Raw genomic sequence first — 19574 nt, forward strand, 5'->3', positions numbered from 1 at the left:
ATTTTTAAAGGATTATGAAATACAATACCAGAAATGATTGCGAATGTCCAACATTGAGAATGGAAAGATTCAGCACAAAGGTAAGAAGAAACTCCTTGGACTGCAGAAGCGAAGAACGGAAGCAACATTGAGATTTACTAAACAAGAAAGCAGAGGAAATGCAGCATTTTAAAAGGACTGTGAAACAAAGTACAGGAAACAGTTGGAAATGTCCAACAYTTGACAACAAGAACATTCAGCACAAAGCCACGAAGCAACTCACCGGGACAGCGGAACGGACGAACGGATGCAACGTTAAGATTTACTAAACAAGAAAGCAGAAGAAATGAAGAATTTTAAAAGGACTGTGAAATACAATATATTCGGAATTTCCCCTCCTCACTTTAGAATGCAATGGAAACCTCAAGATGCAGATTATTATTGTTAAATATTAAGGTTACATTTCTTTATCATCAGGCAACATCTCCGGTTGCCTTTCCGCTGTTGAAGGAATGCAACAAAAAGCTCCGAAAAGCTGGACGGAGACGAGCTTTGCCTGCAGCAGCAGGTAACTGCAGTTATTTTTTTCTCGTCTTCTCTCTGTCTTCCTAAAGAACCTCTTATTTCCTAAGTTGGCGGTGTGTTAAACGGAGCAATGAATGAGGCAAGCGCATTCTGGCCACGTTGTAGCAAACACATGCTCTTGCCGTAGAAACTCATGGTGTCAGGTCAGAAAGTGGCGATGAGAGCTTCAGCACACGAGGCTGCCGAAGAGAAGGAGCTGGGGAAGAGAGACCGTCAGGAGCTGCAGGGCATCAGAGAGGAGCCCAACAGGTAGGAGAGAACCTCTGAGATCTTCACCCCCTGCGTCAGCACGGGACAGGATCTAGTTCAATCCACATGGGAATTGGCTCGCCGTGCAGCAAAGGAATACACTGCAGCGTCCCTTAGATCAAGATTGCCCATTTATAAAAGGGAACAGTCCTGCTTTGTAGAAAATCTCAGCCTGAGGCCATTGAACCCAGCTTTTTATGCTGTGGTCATTGTTGTACTGCATGGGGCTTCCTGGTTCCGTTGAAACTTCTGATTCTAAGCAAACTTCTGCCTTACAAAAGAGGTATTTCTTACATTCTAGCTAGTCTATGAACATCTCTTTTAACAGTCCTTTTTTTTTTTTTTTCCCTCTTTTCTATAGGGGTGGTTTTTAAAATAAATGCTTGATTTTATTAGCTACCCTATTGATAAGGACCTTCAGGAGCTCACAGGAAAATAACCACAAGTTTTTACTACGCACATCCTCTGATACTTTCCATTTCACCCAGAGCAGGCTCAAGCGAGAAGAACGAGACCAAGAGGAAGAAAGCAACTGCAAGATGGCAGAGGGAGTTCTGCTGGTAGAGTAGGCAGCGTTCATTCTAGGGAAATAAACGGAGAATGTGCAGAATTTGTTATTTCACCTAACAAAAGAGAGGGATACACTGCTGAGAAYAGGAGCATACAACCATGGAGACCTTATTGTCAGCGAACTTGATGGTCAAATCAGAGGCTCTTGCAGAAAGGAAGAGCACTAAATGAGAGCCCATAAACAAATTCTAAAAAGCCAGAGCCTGTGATGCTCAGAATATGCACGTCTGCAAAGACATCCTCACTTCTCTGGCACCAACCCACCCATTCCACTGAAAACATGGAGTTAATAACCCCCAACTCAACAGGAAGTTAATAACCCCCAACTCAGCCACTCAGACATCCTGCTCTGCTCATGCTGCTCAGACACCCTCCTTGAAACCAGCCCCTCCCAGCTGGGAAGCAGAACAATAAGTCCAGCCTGCCAGCAATGCTGCAATCCATGCTGGTCATCAAGTGTTGAGTTGAGTTTGCTAACGCACACAGAATTCCCCCAGCCTGGACGCCTGGGTTAAGCATGGAAATTAAGCACCTCCCCCTCTCCAAAATACACTAAGCAATGGCTATAAGGCAATCATCTTATCCCATAAATACAGGGACAGCCCAAGAGCTCACTGAGCTCTCCCTGCATCGCAGAGGGCTGCATGGCAGGACCTCCCCTTGAGGTGCCAGGGCCTGAACCACAGGCCCAGGTCAGGGCTGAATTACAGCTGAATACAGCCCTGCCTTTGTAGGAGGACACAGAACTCGCCTGTAGAACTGCTTGTGCCAACCTGAACGTAGGYTCATAAAACTGGAAATTCTGTAGGCTCTCGTGCAAGTGTTTTCGATCTCAAAAGGAATCCTTCCATCTGAAGATGGGGCTCTAAAAAGTAGAAAAAGAAAAAAATTAGAAAGCAGGGCATACCAGATGTTCCACTTCACAAAAAAAATGTAAGTTTTGCTGATTTGGTTCTATGAAAGCTGGTGCCTCTTGCAGCGACTTTGGAGACCTCATTTACAGGTGGACACACCATGTAGGACCTCCCAATTGCCGAGAAGGCTCCCAATCCTTGCTGCTACAGGGGCTCCTGAGCGACTTTGGATCTGGATGATGGTCATGTATTCAGGCAATTGGTCGTGTATCTTTTTCTTAATCACTATTGTCTTTCTTGTATASTAATGGTTAAATGCATTACCTTGGGTTTTTTTTGTGTGTAGCTAAAACCTAGCACATAGTAAGTTTTTTTGTTAGATGTTTCCTTTCATTTCTCTGTTATTTGTTACTAAGAGTAACCATAACCGTTCTTTCCCTGGGTGTCTGGTTCTTTCCACCATCCCCCCAGTCAATTGGCAAAGCAGCCCTGGCGCAGGGTCCCCTCTGCAGGACACTCCACAGGGTGCAGAGATCCTTCCACAACACATTGCGTGCCTTCTCTTCTGGAACTTGTAWACTTTACTGATGTAACTGTAACCGTTGACCAGGTCTGGGGCTAGGACTGGATCCAGCCGCATCCAGACGCCTCAGAAGAATTTGGAAATCAAGGGGGTCCAATCCGAACCTTGTGATACAACGGGGAGCCACCGGCGCTCGCCCCACACCGCAGTCTTGGCGCAGCGACAGCCTCAGCAGGTGGGAGGCAGCGCGACAGTAGCCTGGGGCCACCSCGAGGGCCGCGCTCGCCTTGCCGGGGCCCCACACCCTCCCGCCGCCTCCCCGCGCCCGCCGCCATGGCGGCCGCCGCCCGGTCGCTCCCCGCGCCGCGCAGGCGCAGTAGGGAGCAGGTGCCGGCAGCTCCCCGCGCCGCGCAGAGCGCGGGCGCTGCTGCCGGGGCGGCCGTGGCTGCAGCGCCGCCCTGTCCACAGCGGAGGGCAGCAGCGAGCGGAGGGCAGCAGCGAGCGGAGGGCAGCAGGGCGCATGCGCCCGCCTGGCAGAGTGGGGCTGCGCTTGGGGCAAATAGGGCCGCAGGATGGGCAGCAGGGCGCATGCGCGGAGCGCCCCCCCCCCCCACACACACAATGGGGTGGGGTGTCTGATCGCAGCGGGAAGGTAGCGACGACCACGGCCGCGCAAGGGCAGTACCGCGTATTCCTTTAAAAGCTTCCCRGAATCCAATGAGATTGTCTTTTCTTGCGACTAGGGAGGCGGCTTCTTCAAAACCAGCTGGCGCCTTGAAATGCACCGCAAGGTCTAGAACCCGGAATGGGAAGCTCCCAGCATGCCCTGCAGACTGGAACATGGCCGCCCGGAAGCCCAGTGACGAGAGACTACAGCTCCCAGCATGCCATGCAGATTACAACATGGTCGCCCGGAAGTCCCGTGACGGAAGACTACAATTCCCAGCACGCCCTGCAGAGTGCAACATGACCGACCGGAAGTCCCCTGACAAACGACTACAAATCCCGGCACGCTGCACAAGACAACATGGCGCCCGACAGTGCGGTCTCGGAAGACTCCCATTCCCGGCATGTCGGGGCACCCGCGCTCCATGACGTCTCCCCGGGGGCGGGGCCGCGCCGCTCCCTCCGGCGCCTCAGGGGGCTCCGTGCCCCCGGCGTCCCCGCATCTCCCCGCGACCCCCTCCGGACTGCCCCTACAGCTGCCTCTCCCCGCCCCCAACTGCCTGAGAATCCCCAAAATAGCAGCTAAAGGCACAGACAGCACTGGAGTCGCCATTGCTGCCCCCAACATACAGGACAGGACCACAGTCAATCTTGCTGCATTTTCAAGTCCCCCAAATACATGGTTCTGTTTCTGGGCCCACCAAAGGACAGTTCCTTCTGAACAGACAAACGCAGAGCCTTTGCCTAAAAGGCAAATAACACAAATAACCTTTGGTCGTGACTGGCTGCTGAGCAGAGCGTCTTCTCCACTGCACATGTTCTGCACACCCACTCCAAAGCACTCATGCACATTGGAAAATGTCAAAATTATATTTTGCGACCCGGTAATTCTCAGCCCTAGAGCACCCGTGTCATTCCTGCTTGTTTCCCATCTGCAGGGCTCAGGACTGTGGGTTATGGTTTTCACTCCGGCGCCATTGCTCATGTTTTTGTAAGCTCCGGTCTCTGCTTCCCCAGGTGCATGTGCGTGCATGTGCCACTGCGTGTGTGTGGAGCATGTGAGTGTGTGCTCACACATGTGCATGTGTGTCCTGCAGGCAGGATGAACACATGTGTCTGTATGCCTGTTGGAGATGTGTGTGGAGCACACAAGAGCACGTCTGAACCCACCCATGTGGGAGGTACATGTTGAGCACACAGGATCCCACCTGTGCACATGTGTGTGGGAGGCACGTGTTGAGCACACAGGATCCTGCCTGTGCATGCATATACGTGTGTGGGAGGCACGTGTTGAGCACATGCCATCCAACCTGCACATACACATACATGTGTGTGGGAGGTGATCCTGCCTGTGCAGACAGGGGGACCCAGGGGCAGCCGGCCCAGTGGCCCCAGCTCCCGCCCTGTGTCCCCTCTGCGCTTCCTGGCTGCGCTGCCCAGCGGCTGTGGCGCCGCTGGGCCAGGGCATCAGCCCCAGGTAACAGGGGGTGCATCTGTCCTTACCAGCCCTAGGGCAGGTGCCCCATCCCGGTGGGCGCAGTTCCCATGACATGGCCCGGGACCCCCGCCCCAGACAGCACCCCCAGCACTCTCCACAGCTCCGCTCACTTCCTCCGGCACTGGGCCCAGCGGCAGTGCCCATCTCGCAGTGCGGCCCCAGCGCAAACTGCCCTCAACGGCCATCCCGGCCACAGCACATGCCCGCACCCACCACAGCCATCAAGGAATGGCTGCAGGGAGTACTCTGCACTGCTCCACACATGTCCTCCTCCTCTTTCCAGAGAGCAGAACTCCCTCAACGGCTGCTATTGCTGAACCCAACCCAGAGCTCCTGCACCCTAAGAAAGCAAGAGCAGAATGAGCTCCTGAGCTCCTGGGCCTAGGTTTATGTAGCCCTAACCACACCTGCTGCCCTTGCGAGGGCTGGGCCCACCCCTGACGTGATCAATACAAACAGCGGGGCATTATTAGGGGGAAAGAGGGAACAGGTGGAGAAACAGTCATTAGAGGGAGGAGCAACAAACAGTTGTTAGGCAAGAAAGAGAGGTATTGGGGGAGTGAGAAATGGAACTATAAGGAAAAGAATCCTAGGGGGGAGGGCCTGAGAATTAGTGGGGAGACAAAAAGGAAATACTGGAATATGAGAGAAAGATCCTATAGTGGACAAGAAAAATAACTATTAGCATGAGGGGGACATAGAGGCTTTCATCTGCCCTCTCACGGCCTCCATGCACACAGTGCTGGGGGCCCCATTGTGTCATCGTGTGGCCCCACGGGTTCTCCATGTCCATGTGGTCATGGAGGCACTGGGGGCCTCTCTGGGGCCATCAGGGTCTCCGTGTAGACAAGTCTCGAGGGGTCCTTCAGGTCAATATGGACGTCACGGGGCCTCCTTGAGCAAAGGAGTGGTGGGACCTTCCCCCATGCTAACTAACACCATCAGGTGCTTAATTACTCCCTCATTACCCCCTTATTTACCTCATTACCATTTCCCCCATACAGGGCACCAACCTTCCTAGTCCCTGGGGCCCTCCAGGCTTTCGTGCAGCCTTCCCGGGCCTCTGTGCGCAGCTCCCACCCTGGGCCCTCCGGGTTTTTGTGTGGCCTCCTCGGCCTCTGTGCATAGCTGGCCCCCCAGGCCAGCTACCCCCCCCCCCCCCCCCCCCAGCATGGGGCTGGTGACACCATCCTGGGGCTGAGGACCTCATTAAGGGCCTGAGGACATCAGTGTGGATCTGTAGACCTCAGTGAGCAGTTGAGGACATCAGAGTGCAGTGCCCCAAGGCACCAGTGTGAGGCTGGGGGACATCCATGTGGGGTTGGGAACAGCAGCTTGGGATGTCCCCAGGGCACCAACACAACAGAGCAGCAAAACCAGGGGAGGGGGCAGCAGCCTGTGCCCCCAACTCCCCTCATCACCGCTGGAGCCCCCCCACTCCCTGTGCCCACCCCCCCCCCAGGGGCTCAGAAAGGGGCAGCTCCTGGAGAGAAGGTTTTAATGCTCAGAGGGGCTGGGGGCCGCGGGGGGAGCCGGGCGCCCTGGGGGCCACCATGGGGGAGTTTAGAAGCATTTCCGGTGCACAATGGAGGGCCCGGCCTCGTCGTACTCGGGTTTGCTGATCCACATCTGCTGGAAGGTGGAGAGCGAGGCCAGGATGGAGCCGCCGATCCACACGGAATACTTCCGCTCCGGGGGGGCGATGATCTGCAGGCACAGCCGGCATCAGCACCCACCATGGAGAGCCACGTCCCCCCTGCTCCCCGCAAGCCCTTTTCCCTGATTTTCCCATGCTCCAGGTGGGAACGACCATCCTGGGATCTCCAGGCGGTTTTCAGGTCCCCATACAGGGCGTTGTGTGCCCTTGTGCCCATATCCCCTCCCCGGGCACCTACTTTGATCTTCATGGTGCTGGGGGCCAGCGCTGTGATCTCCTTCTGCATGCGGTCAGCGATGCCGGGGTACATGGTGGTGCCACCGGAGAGCACGTTGTTGGCGTACAGGTCCTTGCGAATGTCGATGTCGCACTTCATGATGGAGTTGTAGGTGGTCTCGTGGATGCCGGCCGACTCCATGCCTGGGGGGCAGCAGAGTGAGCAACCGGGAAAGACTCCGGAGAAGGTGCCACTCTGCCAGCATGCCCCATCCCGGTGTGCAAGGCGCCCTTGGGTGCTTGCGCCCCGAATCTGCAGCCTCTGCAAGCGCCAGTACTCGCTCCCCAAGGCTGCTGCCTTTGCAGCCCTCATGCACACTGTGTCGCAAGCTGCTGTTGCACCCTTAGGTGCCAGCTCCCCAAAGCAGCCACCTTGCAAGCTCCAGGTGTGCCCCATTGCAGGGTACAATGCACCCTTGGTCACTTGCTTTCCAAATCTGCAACCCCTTCTAAACCCTGGTCTGCACTCCTCAAATCTTCAACCCTTGCAAAATGCAATCCTAAAGCTGTTACCCTTGCAAACACTATGCATGCTGCATTCAGAGTGCAATACACCCTTGGGTACCCCCTCCCCAAATCTGCAACCCCTGCAGCCTCCATGCACACCTCATTGCAGACTGCAATGCACTCTTGGGCACTCACTCCCCAAAGCAGCTACTCTTACAAACCCCACGCATGTSCCATTGCAGGGTACAATGCACCCTTGTGTGCTTGCTTCCCAAATCTGCAATCCATTTAAACCCTAATGCTCACTCCCCAAATCTGCAACTCCTCAAAACCTTGATGCTCATTCCCCAAAGCAGCTGCCCTTGCAGCCCCCATGTGCCCCCCATTTCAGGGTGCAATGCACCCTCAGGCACACATTCCCCAAATCTGCAACTCTTGCAAACCCAATACTTGCTCCACAAATCTGCAACCTTTTTTAAACCCCAACGCTCGCTCCCCAAAGCAGCCCCCCTTGCAAGGCCCATTGCAGACTGCAATGCACCCTCAGGCACCCCTTCCCCAAACCTGCAAGCCTTGCAACCTCCTTGCACGCTCCGTTACAGGCTGCAATGCACCCCTGCGCCCTTGCTCCTCAGCTTTGCAACCCTGCAGCCCCAGTTCCACAGAGCAGTGGCGCCTGCGAGCCTGCCACGCGGCCGCACCGATGAAGGAGGGCTGGAAGAGCGTCTCGGGGCAGCGGAAGCGCTCGTTGCCAATGGTGATGACCTGCCCGTCGGGCAGCTCGTAGCTCTTCTCCAGTGAGGAGGAGGAGGCCGCCGTGGCCATCTCGTTCTCGAAGTCGAGCGCCACGTAGCAGAGCTTCTCCTTGATGTCACGCACGATCTCCCTCTCGGCTGCAGGAGGGCAGCAAGTGAAGGCGGTGGCGCCGGTGCCAGCCCCCCGTCCCTGTCCCTTTCCACATACCGGTGGTGACGAAGGAATAGCCCCGCTCGGTGAGGATCTTCATGAGGTAGTCGGTGAGGTCGCGGCCGGCCAGGTCGAGGCGCATGATGGCGTGGGGCAGCGCGTAGCCCTCGTAGATGGGCACGTTGTGGGTGACGCCATCGCCCGAGTCCAGCACGATCCCTAGGGAAGGGGACGGGGATGTGGAGCGAGGCCGGTAGCCGCAGGGCGGCCCGGGACATGCCGGGGCAGCTACTCACCGGTGGTGCGGCCGGAGGCGTAGAGGGAGAGCACAGCCTGGATGGCCACGTACATGGCGGGGACGTTAAAGGTCTCGAACATGATCTGCAAGGGAAGGGAGCAGGGGTGAGCGCGGGCGGCGTGGGGAGCCACAGGGCTTGGGCATCACATACGCCCCTGTGGTGCTGCCTTGCACCCAGGCGTGGGTCAGTGCAGCGGCCCAGTGCCCCTGGTGACACATCTGGTGGCAGCGCTTTGCACCCAGGTGTGGGGCAGAGTGTTGCATGAACACGTCTGGGGGGGTACATAATCCACGTGACACATCTGGTGTCACTGCATTGCACCAGATGCGGGTCAATGCATGGCCCAGGTGACCATCTGGCGTCACTGCACTGCACCCAGATGTGGGTCACCACCCCACCCGGGTGACATGTGCATGTCCCCACCTGCGTCATCTTCTCGCGGTTGGCCTTGGGGTTGAGGGGTGCCTCGGTGAGCAGAGTYGGGTGCTCCTCGGGCGCCACACGCAGCTCATTGTAGAAGGAGTGATGCCAGATCTGCATGGACATGGGGCGCTCAGCGGGCCAGGTGGCGCGGCACCTGCTGAGCGCCCCGCGCGCCGCCCACCTTCTCCATGTCGTCCCAGTTGGTGATGATGCCGTGCTCGATGGGGTACTTCAGCGTGAGGATGCCTCGCTTGCTCTGCGCCTCATCGCCCACATAGCTGTCCTTCTGGCCCATGCCCACCATGACGCCCTGGCCGAGATGTCCCCATTAGCTGCGAGCGCCCRTGCTGGTGGCGGTGCCGTGCACGGCCGCCTGCACCCACCTGATGCCGGGGGCGGCCCACAATGGAGGGGAAGACGGCGCGGGGGGCGTCGTCACCGGCAAAGCCGGCCTTGCAGAGGCCGGAGCCGTTGTCGCACACCAGCGCGGTGGTCTCCTCGTCGCACATCTTGGGGATGCTGTGGGCACCTGGGGCACCTGGGCCAAGGCTGCCACGCCATGCGGGAGGAYGTCAGAGCCGGGGCCACCAGCCCATTCGTCCGGGAAAACCCGGCTGCCTTTTCCCGCCCACTACAGCACCTGTTCCTGGGACCTGCAGCTCACAATCCAGCTGGGTGGATCCATCCCAGTGTTGGCATCGGCCCCAGAGCTGGTTTTCCCTCCCCCCAAATCCTCCAGCTCCCTCTCCACCTCCAGGGGGATCTGGATGCTCTGGGTGGTGCCTCCATCCCAGCCCGGCTGTTTCCAGCTTGGAGGTGCCCAGCCCTGGGCAGAACAGACCCTCCAGGCATTCCGGCACCCGGGAAGACCAACAGCTCCAGGCCAGGAAGAATAAAGCCCAGCACCCCATTCCCAAAGCCTGACCTGACATGGGAATCATCCCAGCCGGGAGCTTCCCGGCCCCAGATCCCAAGTGGGCACCCGAACCCCCCACATGACCCGAACTCCTGCTTCCCTTTGCCCTTTTCCCGGTCTCCCGCGAGCTGGGGCTGGGAAGCAGCCGTACTCACCGCGGAGGCGAGAGCTCCCTTCCTCTGGGACCGAGTCCTGCTGCGCCCTGCGTTTAAATACCAGGGAGCCTTTGAAACCCCAGAGGCGGATCCTCGCCTAAATGAAGGCCCTAAATAGGCTAAGTGATGGTGCCTTGGCCTTATGGCCATATAAGGTGCTTTATTTCATTAAATCGACCTTGGAATGGCAGTAGGACCCGGTGTAGTTAATTATTACAGGGGAAAAAAATCGCCAGCAGGGAGGCGACGGCCCCTTTGGGAGTCCCTTCCTTTTATGCTGCACTCACGATAAACAAGCGAGACAGAAGTCCTTATAAGCTACGAACTGCGGGGGGGGAGGAAAAATTTAAGAAAAAAGGAAAAAAAAATACAGTGTGCGGGAATGGCTCTGAAGCTCCTAGGAAGGGCCTGGGCACTGAAGAAATCCCAGTGCGGAGGATGGGACTGCGTCCTGGGATGCTGAGAGCCACTGGCTGCTCTGCCACAGGAGGGCCCTGACCCCGCCGTGCCAGCTCTGGTGGCAGCACTGCCGTGTCACTGAACAGCCTGGCCGGTGCTTTTTGCCCCCGTTTTGGGGCCTTTACAGGGACCCAAACCGAGGACCAGCGCGTGGCCCATAGCACCAGGACCCCCCAAACCSCAGGGCCTGTTTTGGGGGGAAACTGGGGACTTTAGGAGATGGCAAAGTGGGGAAACAGAGGCTCGGGGTGGCCGATGCCATCATCCCAGGGCCTGGGTCCCAGGTCCTAAGGGGCCTGGATGCGGCCCCTTGGTCTGCACAATCACTGCCCTGTCACCCGTGAGGTCCCCAAGGCCACGTGCGACCTGCTGGGGAGGGAGAAGAGAGGGGAAAAGAGCAGGGAAGGGATGCAAGGAGTGTGGAAAAGGGGATGCTGCTCTGGCCGTCACTGCTCCCAACAGCAGTGCTGGGGAAAAGCCACATCGCGGCATCCCCTGGGAGGAACCCCTCCGATCATCGCTTGTCTGCAGGATCTCAGGATCCCGGGCTCCTCTGCCAGCCCTGTTGAATTCCCCGGAGAAAAGGGGGGCCCATTCCCAGACCGAAGCCCCGGACCAGAGCGAGAGGCAGCCTAAAAAGGCAACACGGAGGTGCCGCAGCCAATGGAGCCGGCAGCCGGGCAGCCGCTGCACGGGAGCGGGTGCCGTCCCGCCGCTGCCGCTGGGAATGCCAGGCATGCGCCGGGATGTGCGAGGCTCCACTCCGCACGGGCCGTGCCGGGATCCGCGCAGGATGCCGGCCCTTTGCCGTGCACTTCCCAAAGCACTCCAGCTCCCGCCAGCACCTCCCTATATGGGTAACGTTCCTGCTGCTCCGCACCCCGGGGCCACCGGAACTGGAAAGTGCTTGGAGGAAATGCGAGGTTTTGTTCCTGCTTTTGCGGGAAGCGCCCACGGAGCCACCTGGCACCAGAATGGGCCCCATCCCTGGCTGCTCCCGACACATTCATCTCGTTGACCAAGGAGTGGGGCGCATCAGAGCAGGACGGTGGCATGCAGGGCTGTCCCCAGCCCAATCCCACCTCCCACTTGGTTCCCAATAAACTCGGGCTAACAGGGAGCTGCCAGAGGGCTTCACCCAGCACCTCTCCTGCTCCCCCTCCACAAAAACAACTGGGATTGCAAAACTCAGCTGTGCTTGAGGGGCCCAGCGTAAAGAAATGCAAACGCAGGCCAGGTAAGAGAATCTGTCTGTATTAAACCAACACCAAGGTTTTCCCTGTGCCATTCTCCTGGCAGCGATACCGGCTGGTGACACATATAGATAACTTAGATACCTTTTCCGTGCAGAATGGCACCTCCAGCCTTTGCCCCTCCTAGGAATCGGGAAGCGGCACCTGGAGCAGCCGCAGGGCCCTGGCGCATCCCAAGCCCTCCAGCTCCACTCGAGGCCCGGAGTGAAACCCCCCAAGAAAGGAGAGAAATAAYGGGATGTCCCATGTGCCCCATCCCGCCTGCTGTTGAGCAGCATCCGAGCCACCCGAAAGGCCCAAATGCGACACTCCGAAAACAGGGAAAGGATGAGGGTTGGAGCCTGTGAGGGATTCAAGAGCTACACGACTGCCTCAGTGTCAGCTTCGGTCTGTGCGTTCCCTGCGAGCTCCTCCCGCGTGCGAGGCTGATGCCGGGCGTGGAGCTGCCACCCGCTCCTGCCAGGCTCTGCTCCTAGACTTGGCTGGTGGAGGGAGGGGAAGGGGCCGCTCCGCGGTCAAAATCATCTGCGCCGTGAGGCATCGGTGCCCCCGGGCGGAGGCAGTGCGTTAAGACAGGAGGCCTAGCGGAGATCCATGAGCACCACGTTCCGCTCCATCACCACCACGTGGCTGCAGGTCTGCAAGAGAGAGGACGTGGAGGARGAGCGGGAGGAAGACGAGCTCCGGGCTCCCCTGAGGCTGCTCCGGCCTCTCCTCCTGACCCATGGGTGCTTACGGTGAAGAGCGGAGGCTCTTTGGCGTGCGGGTGGAAGCCCTTCTGCCGGCAGGACGAGATCTCCTCCAAGCCGTGTGCAGTGAGCTGGAAGAAGCCCGTCCTGCAGCACAGAGGGGAGCTTGGAGTGGCCCCAGCTGAGCAGGGGTTCCCACCCGGCCCCTGCCCCTACTCACTCCTGGTATTTGGGAGCGCACACGATGGCCACGGACTCCGGGAGCATCATCTGGTAGGAGCAGTGCGTGTGCAGGTCCACGCTGGACAGGAAGGCCGTCTGCGTGGGGTGAGTCTGCAGGGCAGGGGGAAACACGATGCGGGAAGTTATAACTCACCRGAGACCGTGGGTTGTCCTTTGCTTGCTGCTACAGGCAGAAAGCAGCTTCAGACTGCCCCAAAAAGGCCGCTTTCACCCCAAGGTGGCCAAAGATTTTAAGATCTCTGATGGCAACTGTTTTGGCGTAGATTTTGCAGCAAAATGCTGGCATGGAGGTTTCTTTTCACCTTTTCGCTTGTTTCGGTTCTGCTGCAAAGAGCATCAGGGAGGTGCGAGCGACTTGCAACGGTCCCTGTGTGCTCTGGGCCCGATGTGGTGGAGTTAACGGCGAAGGTGGCAACCCGCATGGACCAGGCAYCGGCCGCCCAGCATGGACCAGGCACTGACTGCCCTATGTGGACSGGGCACTGGCCCCCCCGCCATGGACTGGGCACCGGCCGCGCCCACGGACCGGGCACCAGAGGCAGGAGTTTCTCCCGGGGAGCCCGGGAGGTGGCTGCTGCTTTCGAGAGATTACTCAGCAGCCCTGAGCACATCGTTGGCACCGCTCCGGCGGCCAAAGGCTCYGCGGGGACAGACGGCAGCGCGGGAGCGAGTGCAGGAATCCGCGCCCAGCGCATGCCAGAGCGGAGCGGCACGCGGGTGGAAAAGTAGCAGGAGGCCGGGCTGCCCTCACACTGGCTCCGGAGGCGGCCTTGAGCTCCACGCATGCCCAATCCTGCTTTCAAGAGGACAGATGCTTTTGGAAACGGATGTGAGCTGAGAACAAACTGGAATTTTCCCAGCGCTGTGAGCAGCGATGGCTCCACAGGAAGGGATCCAGCTGCGGGATGGATGCTCCCTGCTCCATCCCGTCTCCACCAGCAAATCTGCCTTCACCACCCCTGCATCCCAGCTAGACCCAAGGCTGATGTGGAAGAGAATGGGAGAATGGGAATGGGAGGCTCACATGGATCCATCCGAGCGTCACAAGACCATGCTGGTCCTGGATGAGGAAGAGCTCCTCCTCGTTCTCTGTGTTGCAGTAGTCGGGGCCCCCATGCTGCTTGGGGACGATGACGTGCGTCACCGTGAACTCGTTCCTCATCTGCGGGGCAGCACACGGGGGCTGTCACCCTCCAACTGCCCCCAGCACTTGGTCCCAAGCCATTCTCAGGGTCTTCAATGGGGGTGAGCACCTTACCAGCTTCCCACAGAGGATCCCGCAGGTCTCCACGCCCCGCACCGTGTTGGCATCAGCCAGCTGCAGGAATTTCTGGCAGAGTTCCCTGGGCACGACGACCTGGCGCAGAACATCCATACTGGCACCTGTGGGGACACCGGGAGCACTGCAGGGGGAGAAAGCTTCCCTCGGGACACTCCCCAAAGGGGGAGACTGCAAAGAAACAGCCTGGAAATATTGCCTATTCTCCTGGGCATCCTCAGAAGAACCTCCAGGCCTTCGTGAAGTCACTGTGGCACTTTATGAAGTCACTCGTGGGCACTACCTCTTCCAACCAGGGGAAGAGACACACGGAGGCCTTTAGAAGTGGGCCAAAACCTAGCATTTTGCTAAAGACAACGGAAATGCAGCCACTTCCAAAGGGTCATCTCAAGTAACGTGTGCCACTGGTCAAGAAGCAGCAATTTGGAAAGGGTCTGAATTAGTATTTTGAGGCCTGTTTGGCAAAGGAGGGGGATTCAGGCAGCCTAGCCAGGAACTGACCCCTCATCTCAAACAAGTATTTGGACCCAGTCAAATCAAGATGTTCAGGAGCCAGATTCCCCAAAGGAGCCAGTTCCCAAATCCTCACTGGATCCAGTGCATTGGAAGAGCAAATCGTGCAGRGAAGGGAGCTGTGACCAGGTCCTTAGGTGCCTCACAGAGCACTCAGCTCCTCAGCTGCATTCGGTTCGGGCCCAGCAAGGGACAAGGCTGCACTGAGAGGTACTCACTGGTTTCCGGGCTCCCCAAAGCACTCGGTTTCAGGGATCTGTCCACGGCAGGAGGTTTGGGGGGCACAATTCCCGCTGAAAGACTTGCAGGCTGAACTGGAGAGACCGGAGCCTTTGCGATTAAATTGGTCGGGGGCTTTTCCACGCCGGGGATGAGAGGCCCACCCAGAGACTGGGGACTTGGCTCCGGCCTGCCAAATTCCTGCACTATCTGCAGTCGCTCCTTCTCCAGCTCCTGCCGCCGGATCATCTCCTCGAAGGCGTGGAACTGCTCTTGCTCGGCCTGCTGCTGCTTCATGAGGGCCACTCGATTCCGCTCTTCCTCCAGCTGCTGCTGCAAAGCTAAGTTGCGCGCAAATTCCTCCTCCTCCTCCTTCTGTGGGGAAAAGTTGCCAAAGGACATGATCAGAGAGCAGAGCATGCACTTGAGGAGGGCGATGGGGCCTGCACACCGCTGCGCTCATGGAAGTGCAGCAGAAACACAATCCCGGATTCATTCCCTCTGTCCTATCCACAAAAAAACACTGCGCTCCCCTGCTGCAAAACCATCTGTCAACTTTTCTGCATGCAGAAGCCCCCACACCAGCCCAGGCTGCTACCTCGGGGCCTTTGCCTCGTGTTGGGACAACCAGGACAAGAAAGAAACCTTCCCCCAGCTGGAGAAAGGACGGAGAGGCGGAAGCTGCTGCAGTTGGAGACACACTTGCCTTTGGTTTTCTCCCCTCCACTCCCTTTGCAGGGGCTTTTGAGGAATAACTAAAGCCAGAAGCAGCGCGAGTTGCAGCGACTCCAGCTCCGACTGCTCCAGGCCGCCTGACAGGGAGCTGCGACGATTCTGCCTTTCTCAGAGCTCCCATCGCAGCATATCCCAGGAGCGCTGCCCTCTCCTGAGCCCCCGTGGCGGCAGGCTTCATGGAGCCTCGGGGCTGCTCTCACTCACCTTCCGCTCGCTATACTTGGCATAGTCCCTGGTGTAGCGCTTCAGCAGCTCCTTCTTGAGCTCCTCAGCCCTGGGGAACGCCACTTCTTTCAGCTTCTGSAGGAAGGAAACGTGTGCGTGTCAGAACAGGGGGGACATCTGGGTGCCGGGAACGGGGCGCTGGACAAGGGAGCCCCATTGCACAAGCGAGCCCCGTCTGAGGGGCTTCCAGGAGCCCCTCGAGCAGAGGCGGCAGCATCACCGCTTACCTTGACCGTCTCCTTCTTCTCGGGGATGACGGCGTTCCTGTAGTCGCGGTGCTTGGGTAGCTTCTCGATGAAGAGCCTGCAAACACACGAGAGCTCGGGAGGATGGTGCAAAGGGGCCAGCACGGAGCAGCGAGCGTGGACTGGGGGCCCAGCTCGTTCCCTGCCCCACTGCCTCCCTTGGGATTTCAGGGGTGGTTTCAGCATGCCTCTCWGCAAAAACCACATCCTCAGCTCTTCCTGTGCGGGACCCAGCTCAGTCCCAAGGGAGCACCTTGCACACGGGACCCTTCCTGCACCTGGACTTCGGATACAATCCCCAGGGCTGCAGGCGTTGGCTTTTAACAGAAACGCTAACAAAGCAACCCAGAACGCAGAGAGCTCCAGCAGCAATTCAGGAAGGTCCTTTTGCACCTGCCCACGTCCCCAGGAGCACCTAGAGGGATCACGGGCAAACGCAAGGACGCAGATGACTCAGGGCTCCCCCATCCCATTGCGCCAGCAAACGCAACAGTTTGTCCAGGGGAATTAGCTCAGCCCTTGGAAGCAAAACTTGCAGATGGGCTAAGAACAAGTGTGCACAGAGGCCATGGTGAATAAATGCAGCTGCATCCAAATCCAAGGACTCCGGGTGCGGGCAGTGCTTTCTGGAGCTGCCAGATACCACAGGGAGCACCGAGATGCTCCAGTCAGAGGCTGCGAGATGGGCGCGAGCCTGGAGAAGCCATCACGCCGAGCAAAGGGCCAGGAAAGGGCCCCACTCCTGGCAGGCCGGCACCTGCGAAGTAGGTCACTGTGCTGGGGAGAAAGCCCAGGGCTGCGAGCGCTGCCAAGAGCCTGCGGATTAACGTGGAAGGAATTAATTAGGAAAGATTAAGAGCAGATGCCGGCCCGCGAAGGGTGGGGGAAATCAGTGGGGTTTCCCAGAGCAAGAAAGGGAGGAAAAGGACGGGAATGCTCCAGCAGCCCAGGGATAATTTTAGGGCAAGAGCCGGTGGGGGAAGGAGGCGGAAATGCAGGAACAGCTGGAAATTTCCTCTCCGTAGSCATGCGGAATCCTGCAGCTCCCGTCGCCACAAGGTTCGCGCTCGTCCAAGCCCCCGTTCTGCCTCTTTCTTTCCTATTTCGCTCCAGAAGGAACAAACTCCTGCATCTGCAGGTGGCTCAAGGAGGACAATTCTGCTGGTGACTTCCAGGGTGGTGACAGACGCGTCCTGAAAGTCCATTTTGAATACTAGCGGGATCAACAGGATCTTGGGAACAGGATATTGGTGGAGGGAAAGGGGAGAAATGCAGTTTTCTAAGGGCACCCTGTGCCCCTGCAGGAGCAGGGCTCACTCCCACGGGGAGTGTGCTCGCTCCTGGCCAACGTTCCTCACTTTTCCGGGCTGGACTCGTTCCCGGGAGGACGTCCCTGTCCCCAAGCCAGAGGCCAGTGCAGAAGGCTCCTGCACAAGGCCCAAGCGAGGAGGGCTCCCAAGCAACTTTGCTGAGCATGGACTGGGGRGAAGTCATAGGGACCCTTTCGAGCCCCGGAAAGGGGGCAGCGGGCTCTGCCGAAGGCGCCGCTCGGGGTGTCCTGCTCCACTGTGGGGAGAGTGGCCTCGGYGAAGGACCCTGCATCCTGCCTTGCTTGCCCATGAGGTGACACGGGCCACCAAGGGCCAAGGCAGGCTGCCCATGCACGGGCCGAACGCCTCAGGGCAACAACGCGGGGCAAAGCACAGCCCTGACGGGGAGGCTCTGCCCTCGCGGGGCTCAGTAGCCGCCCCAAAGCCCCCAGGTGCGCTTGGGTCAGTTATTTAGCTAGGGAAAGAACGGCTTTCTCCTTTGGCTCCGGCACCGTAACCGGCCTGGAAAACTTCCCAAGGGTTTTACACTTCCCAGCTCCCTGAGCAGCGTCCCAAGGAGCTCGCTCCAATGCCCATAAAAGCTCAGGAAGTGCAAGGCTGGGAAGCAAAGCTAATCAGAGAAAAATGTGTTGGATTTAAGGGACAGGAGCCCTGTACATAGGGGCAGGGAGGGAAGATGCCAGCAGGGATGCCAGGCAGGCGCCGGGGCCACGGCACCACGGAGCAGAGCCACTGAGATGGGGGGAAGGCRGGAGGGACGCGTGTCTGGCCCCACAAAGCCCGAAGCAGCAGCATATTCGGTGCCAGGGGGATATTTTTCCAAGCCTCGCCGCTCCAGACGGGTATGTTTGCTCTGCGGACAGGAGACGGGTGGGGACGTCACCATGCGAGCACCTGCTCCCCGTTCCATGGCTTTTGAACCCAAACTGGCCCCTCTGCAGCCCAGAGGGTGGCCCGAACACACAGCTCTGCTCCTGCCCCAGGAGCTGAGGGACCAGCGGGGGCTCAGCCCGTTTTTGATCCATTCTGGGGCTTTTTGATGCTTTGAGAGTGTCTCAATATCCGAGATACCCACAAACGCTCGGCCTATTTGGCCAATAGCAAACAGCGTGACTACCACATTATTACTGCTAAGCTGTTGAAGAAAAACCTGTGCTTCCATGTGGGTCTTCCCAGCGCTCCGAAGCGGAACCTGCTCCCTGCTCTGCTGGGTTTTAATGACCTAGATGTGAATGAGGCTTCTCTTCCGAAGCAGGTTTAGGTGCGAAATCACTGATTTCGATCACCAAACCCTTGCCAGGCACAGGATACCAGGAAGCTCCTCACAAAACTGTGATCCTTGCCCATCTGTAMAAGGTGGCAGGAAGGTCAACACCCAAATCAGCCTTTCTGTGGTGATAAATCATCAAGGAGCATCGGATAAGGAGCCAAGAGCTGCTTTGGGACTTAGAAGTGACCGCAGTTTTCAAGGAAACTCTCATGTCTGTCCTGCAATGGGATGAGCAACGTTTCCCTGCAACCACCTGGCATCTTTTACTCTATCTGCTGCTCTTCCTAACCCGTCTGTCTGGAGCTGAAATCCCGGAGGAGCCCTTCCAAGCAGCAGGACTGTGGCCAGAGCTGGTTCCTCCAGCCCTGCGAGACTCGCCAGGGGTTTGGGGTGCTCGGAAGGAGGCGAAAGGCAGTGGGCGCCGGTGGCACCAGGCGCTCCTTACGTGATGTACTTGTTGTACAAGATGAAGGCGCGCTCCATGTTGCCCTCCTCAGAGTAGACCGTGGCCATGCGGAGGATCTCCACGCCGGAGCGGTAGTAGCGCCGCGGCGGCACCTCCTCGTTCACCTCCACGGCACTTCCCATGCGGATGAGGCTGCGGATGCGCTCCTCCGGCGGGAGGCTGATGTCGCTGTGGCCGGCCATGGCCCCGCAACCTGCCAGGGCAGGAGGATGGCAACAGAGAAGTCGCCCAGGCTCTTTCCCAGACAGAAATCCCTTCCCAGGAAGGGCAGAGTCTGCCGCATGGACTAGGGGAAACCATGTGGGAAAAGCCAAGGGCTCTCCTGGAGGCCGCATGCAAAGCTGCCGTTTGCCTCCCTACTGCCATCCTCCCCCCTCAAAAAAAACAGAGCCCCCCCCCCCTCCCCCCCCCCCCCCCCAAAAAAAACCCCCCCCCCCCCCCCCCCCCCCCCCCCCCCCCCCCCCCCCAAAAAAAACCCCCCCCCCCCCCCCCCCCCCCAGTTCCTACAGCACTTCCCTGGCACCAAAACACTCCTCAACCTCCAAGCCCTCGACCAAGCCCCCAGGGGGAGAAAAACACCCCAAACCAGAGCCCCCCCTCCCCCTCAGGCCTATAGTAACCTCTGCCCCCCTCCAGCGCTGCTG

At 58.4% G+C, this 19574-nt stretch overlaps 2 protein-coding genes and 1 long non-coding RNA gene across 5 annotated transcripts; all 3 read right to left on the reverse strand.

Moving 5' to 3' along the window:
• Window positions 1–84: 84 nt before the first annotated feature.
• On the reverse strand, window positions 85–3519 carry LOC112951156. The gene is made up of 3 exons (XR_003250144.1): window positions 3446–3519; window positions 2157–2248; window positions 85–1394 (listed from the first exon to the last, which is right to left on the reverse strand). It is a non-coding gene; the product is annotated as an uncharacterized LOC112951156 (long non-coding RNA).
• A 2886-nt stretch (window positions 3520–6405) lies between these two features.
• LOC112950272 (actin, gamma-enteric smooth muscle) lies at window positions 6406–9444 on the reverse strand. The gene is made up of 8 exons (XM_026042768.1): window positions 9316–9444; window positions 9114–9242; window positions 8933–9043; window positions 8507–8591; window positions 8268–8429; window positions 8006–8197; window positions 6820–7001; window positions 6406–6631 (listed from the first exon to the last, which is right to left on the reverse strand). Exons 1-8 carry the CDS (start codon window positions 9439–9441, stop codon window positions 6488–6490), a joined length of 1131 nt encoding a protein of 376 aa, XP_025898553.1. The 5' UTR covers window positions 9442–9444; the 3' UTR covers window positions 6406–6487.
• A 2443-nt stretch (window positions 9445–11887) lies between these two features.
• STAMBP (STAM binding protein) lies at window positions 11888–19140 on the reverse strand. 3 transcript variants are annotated; one of them, XM_026043769.1, is made up of 9 exons: window positions 18910–19140; window positions 15846–15921; window positions 15598–15693; window positions 14658–15033; window positions 13906–14030; window positions 13672–13809; window positions 12625–12737; window positions 12452–12551; window positions 11888–12353 (listed from the first exon to the last, which is right to left on the reverse strand). In XM_026043769.1, the coding sequence occupies exons 1-9, from the start codon at window positions 19110–19112 to the stop codon at window positions 12297–12299; spliced, it is 1284 nt and encodes a 427-aa protein (XP_025899554.1). In that variant the 5' UTR covers window positions 19113–19140; the 3' UTR covers window positions 11888–12296. The 3 variants fall into 3 exon arrangements, with proteins under 3 accessions (XP_025899554.1, XP_025899546.1, XP_025899539.1); XM_026043761.1 differs by having other exon boundaries at window positions 12452–12569; XM_026043754.1 differs by having other exon boundaries at window positions 12452–12585.
• Between the last annotated feature and the right edge of the window lie 434 nt (window positions 19141–19574).

Source organism: Nothoprocta perdicaria, unplaced genomic scaffold (genome assembly GCF_003342845.1).
Source record: "Nothoprocta perdicaria isolate Ctin4 unplaced genomic scaffold, notPer1 scaffold_103, whole genome shotgun sequence".
In the NCBI taxonomy this organism is placed as follows: Eukaryota; Metazoa; Chordata; class Aves; order Tinamiformes; family Tinamidae; genus Nothoprocta; species Nothoprocta perdicaria.

Bases quoted from the DNA above. Each gene is read 5' to 3' on its own strand.
- STAMBP (XM_026043754.1), bottom strand. From the start codon at position 19,112: ATGGCCGGCCACAGCGACATCAGCCTCCCGCCGGAGGAGCGCATCCGC. The intron at 15,034-15,597 runs GTGAGTGAGAGC...TTTTCCCCACAG, and splicing joins CCAAGTATAGCGAGCGGAAG to AAGGAGGAGGAGGAGGAATT. The intron at 13,810-13,905 runs GTAAGGTGCTCA...GCTGCCCCGCAG, and splicing joins GGATCCTCTGTGGGAAGCTG to ATGAGGAACGAGTTCACGGT.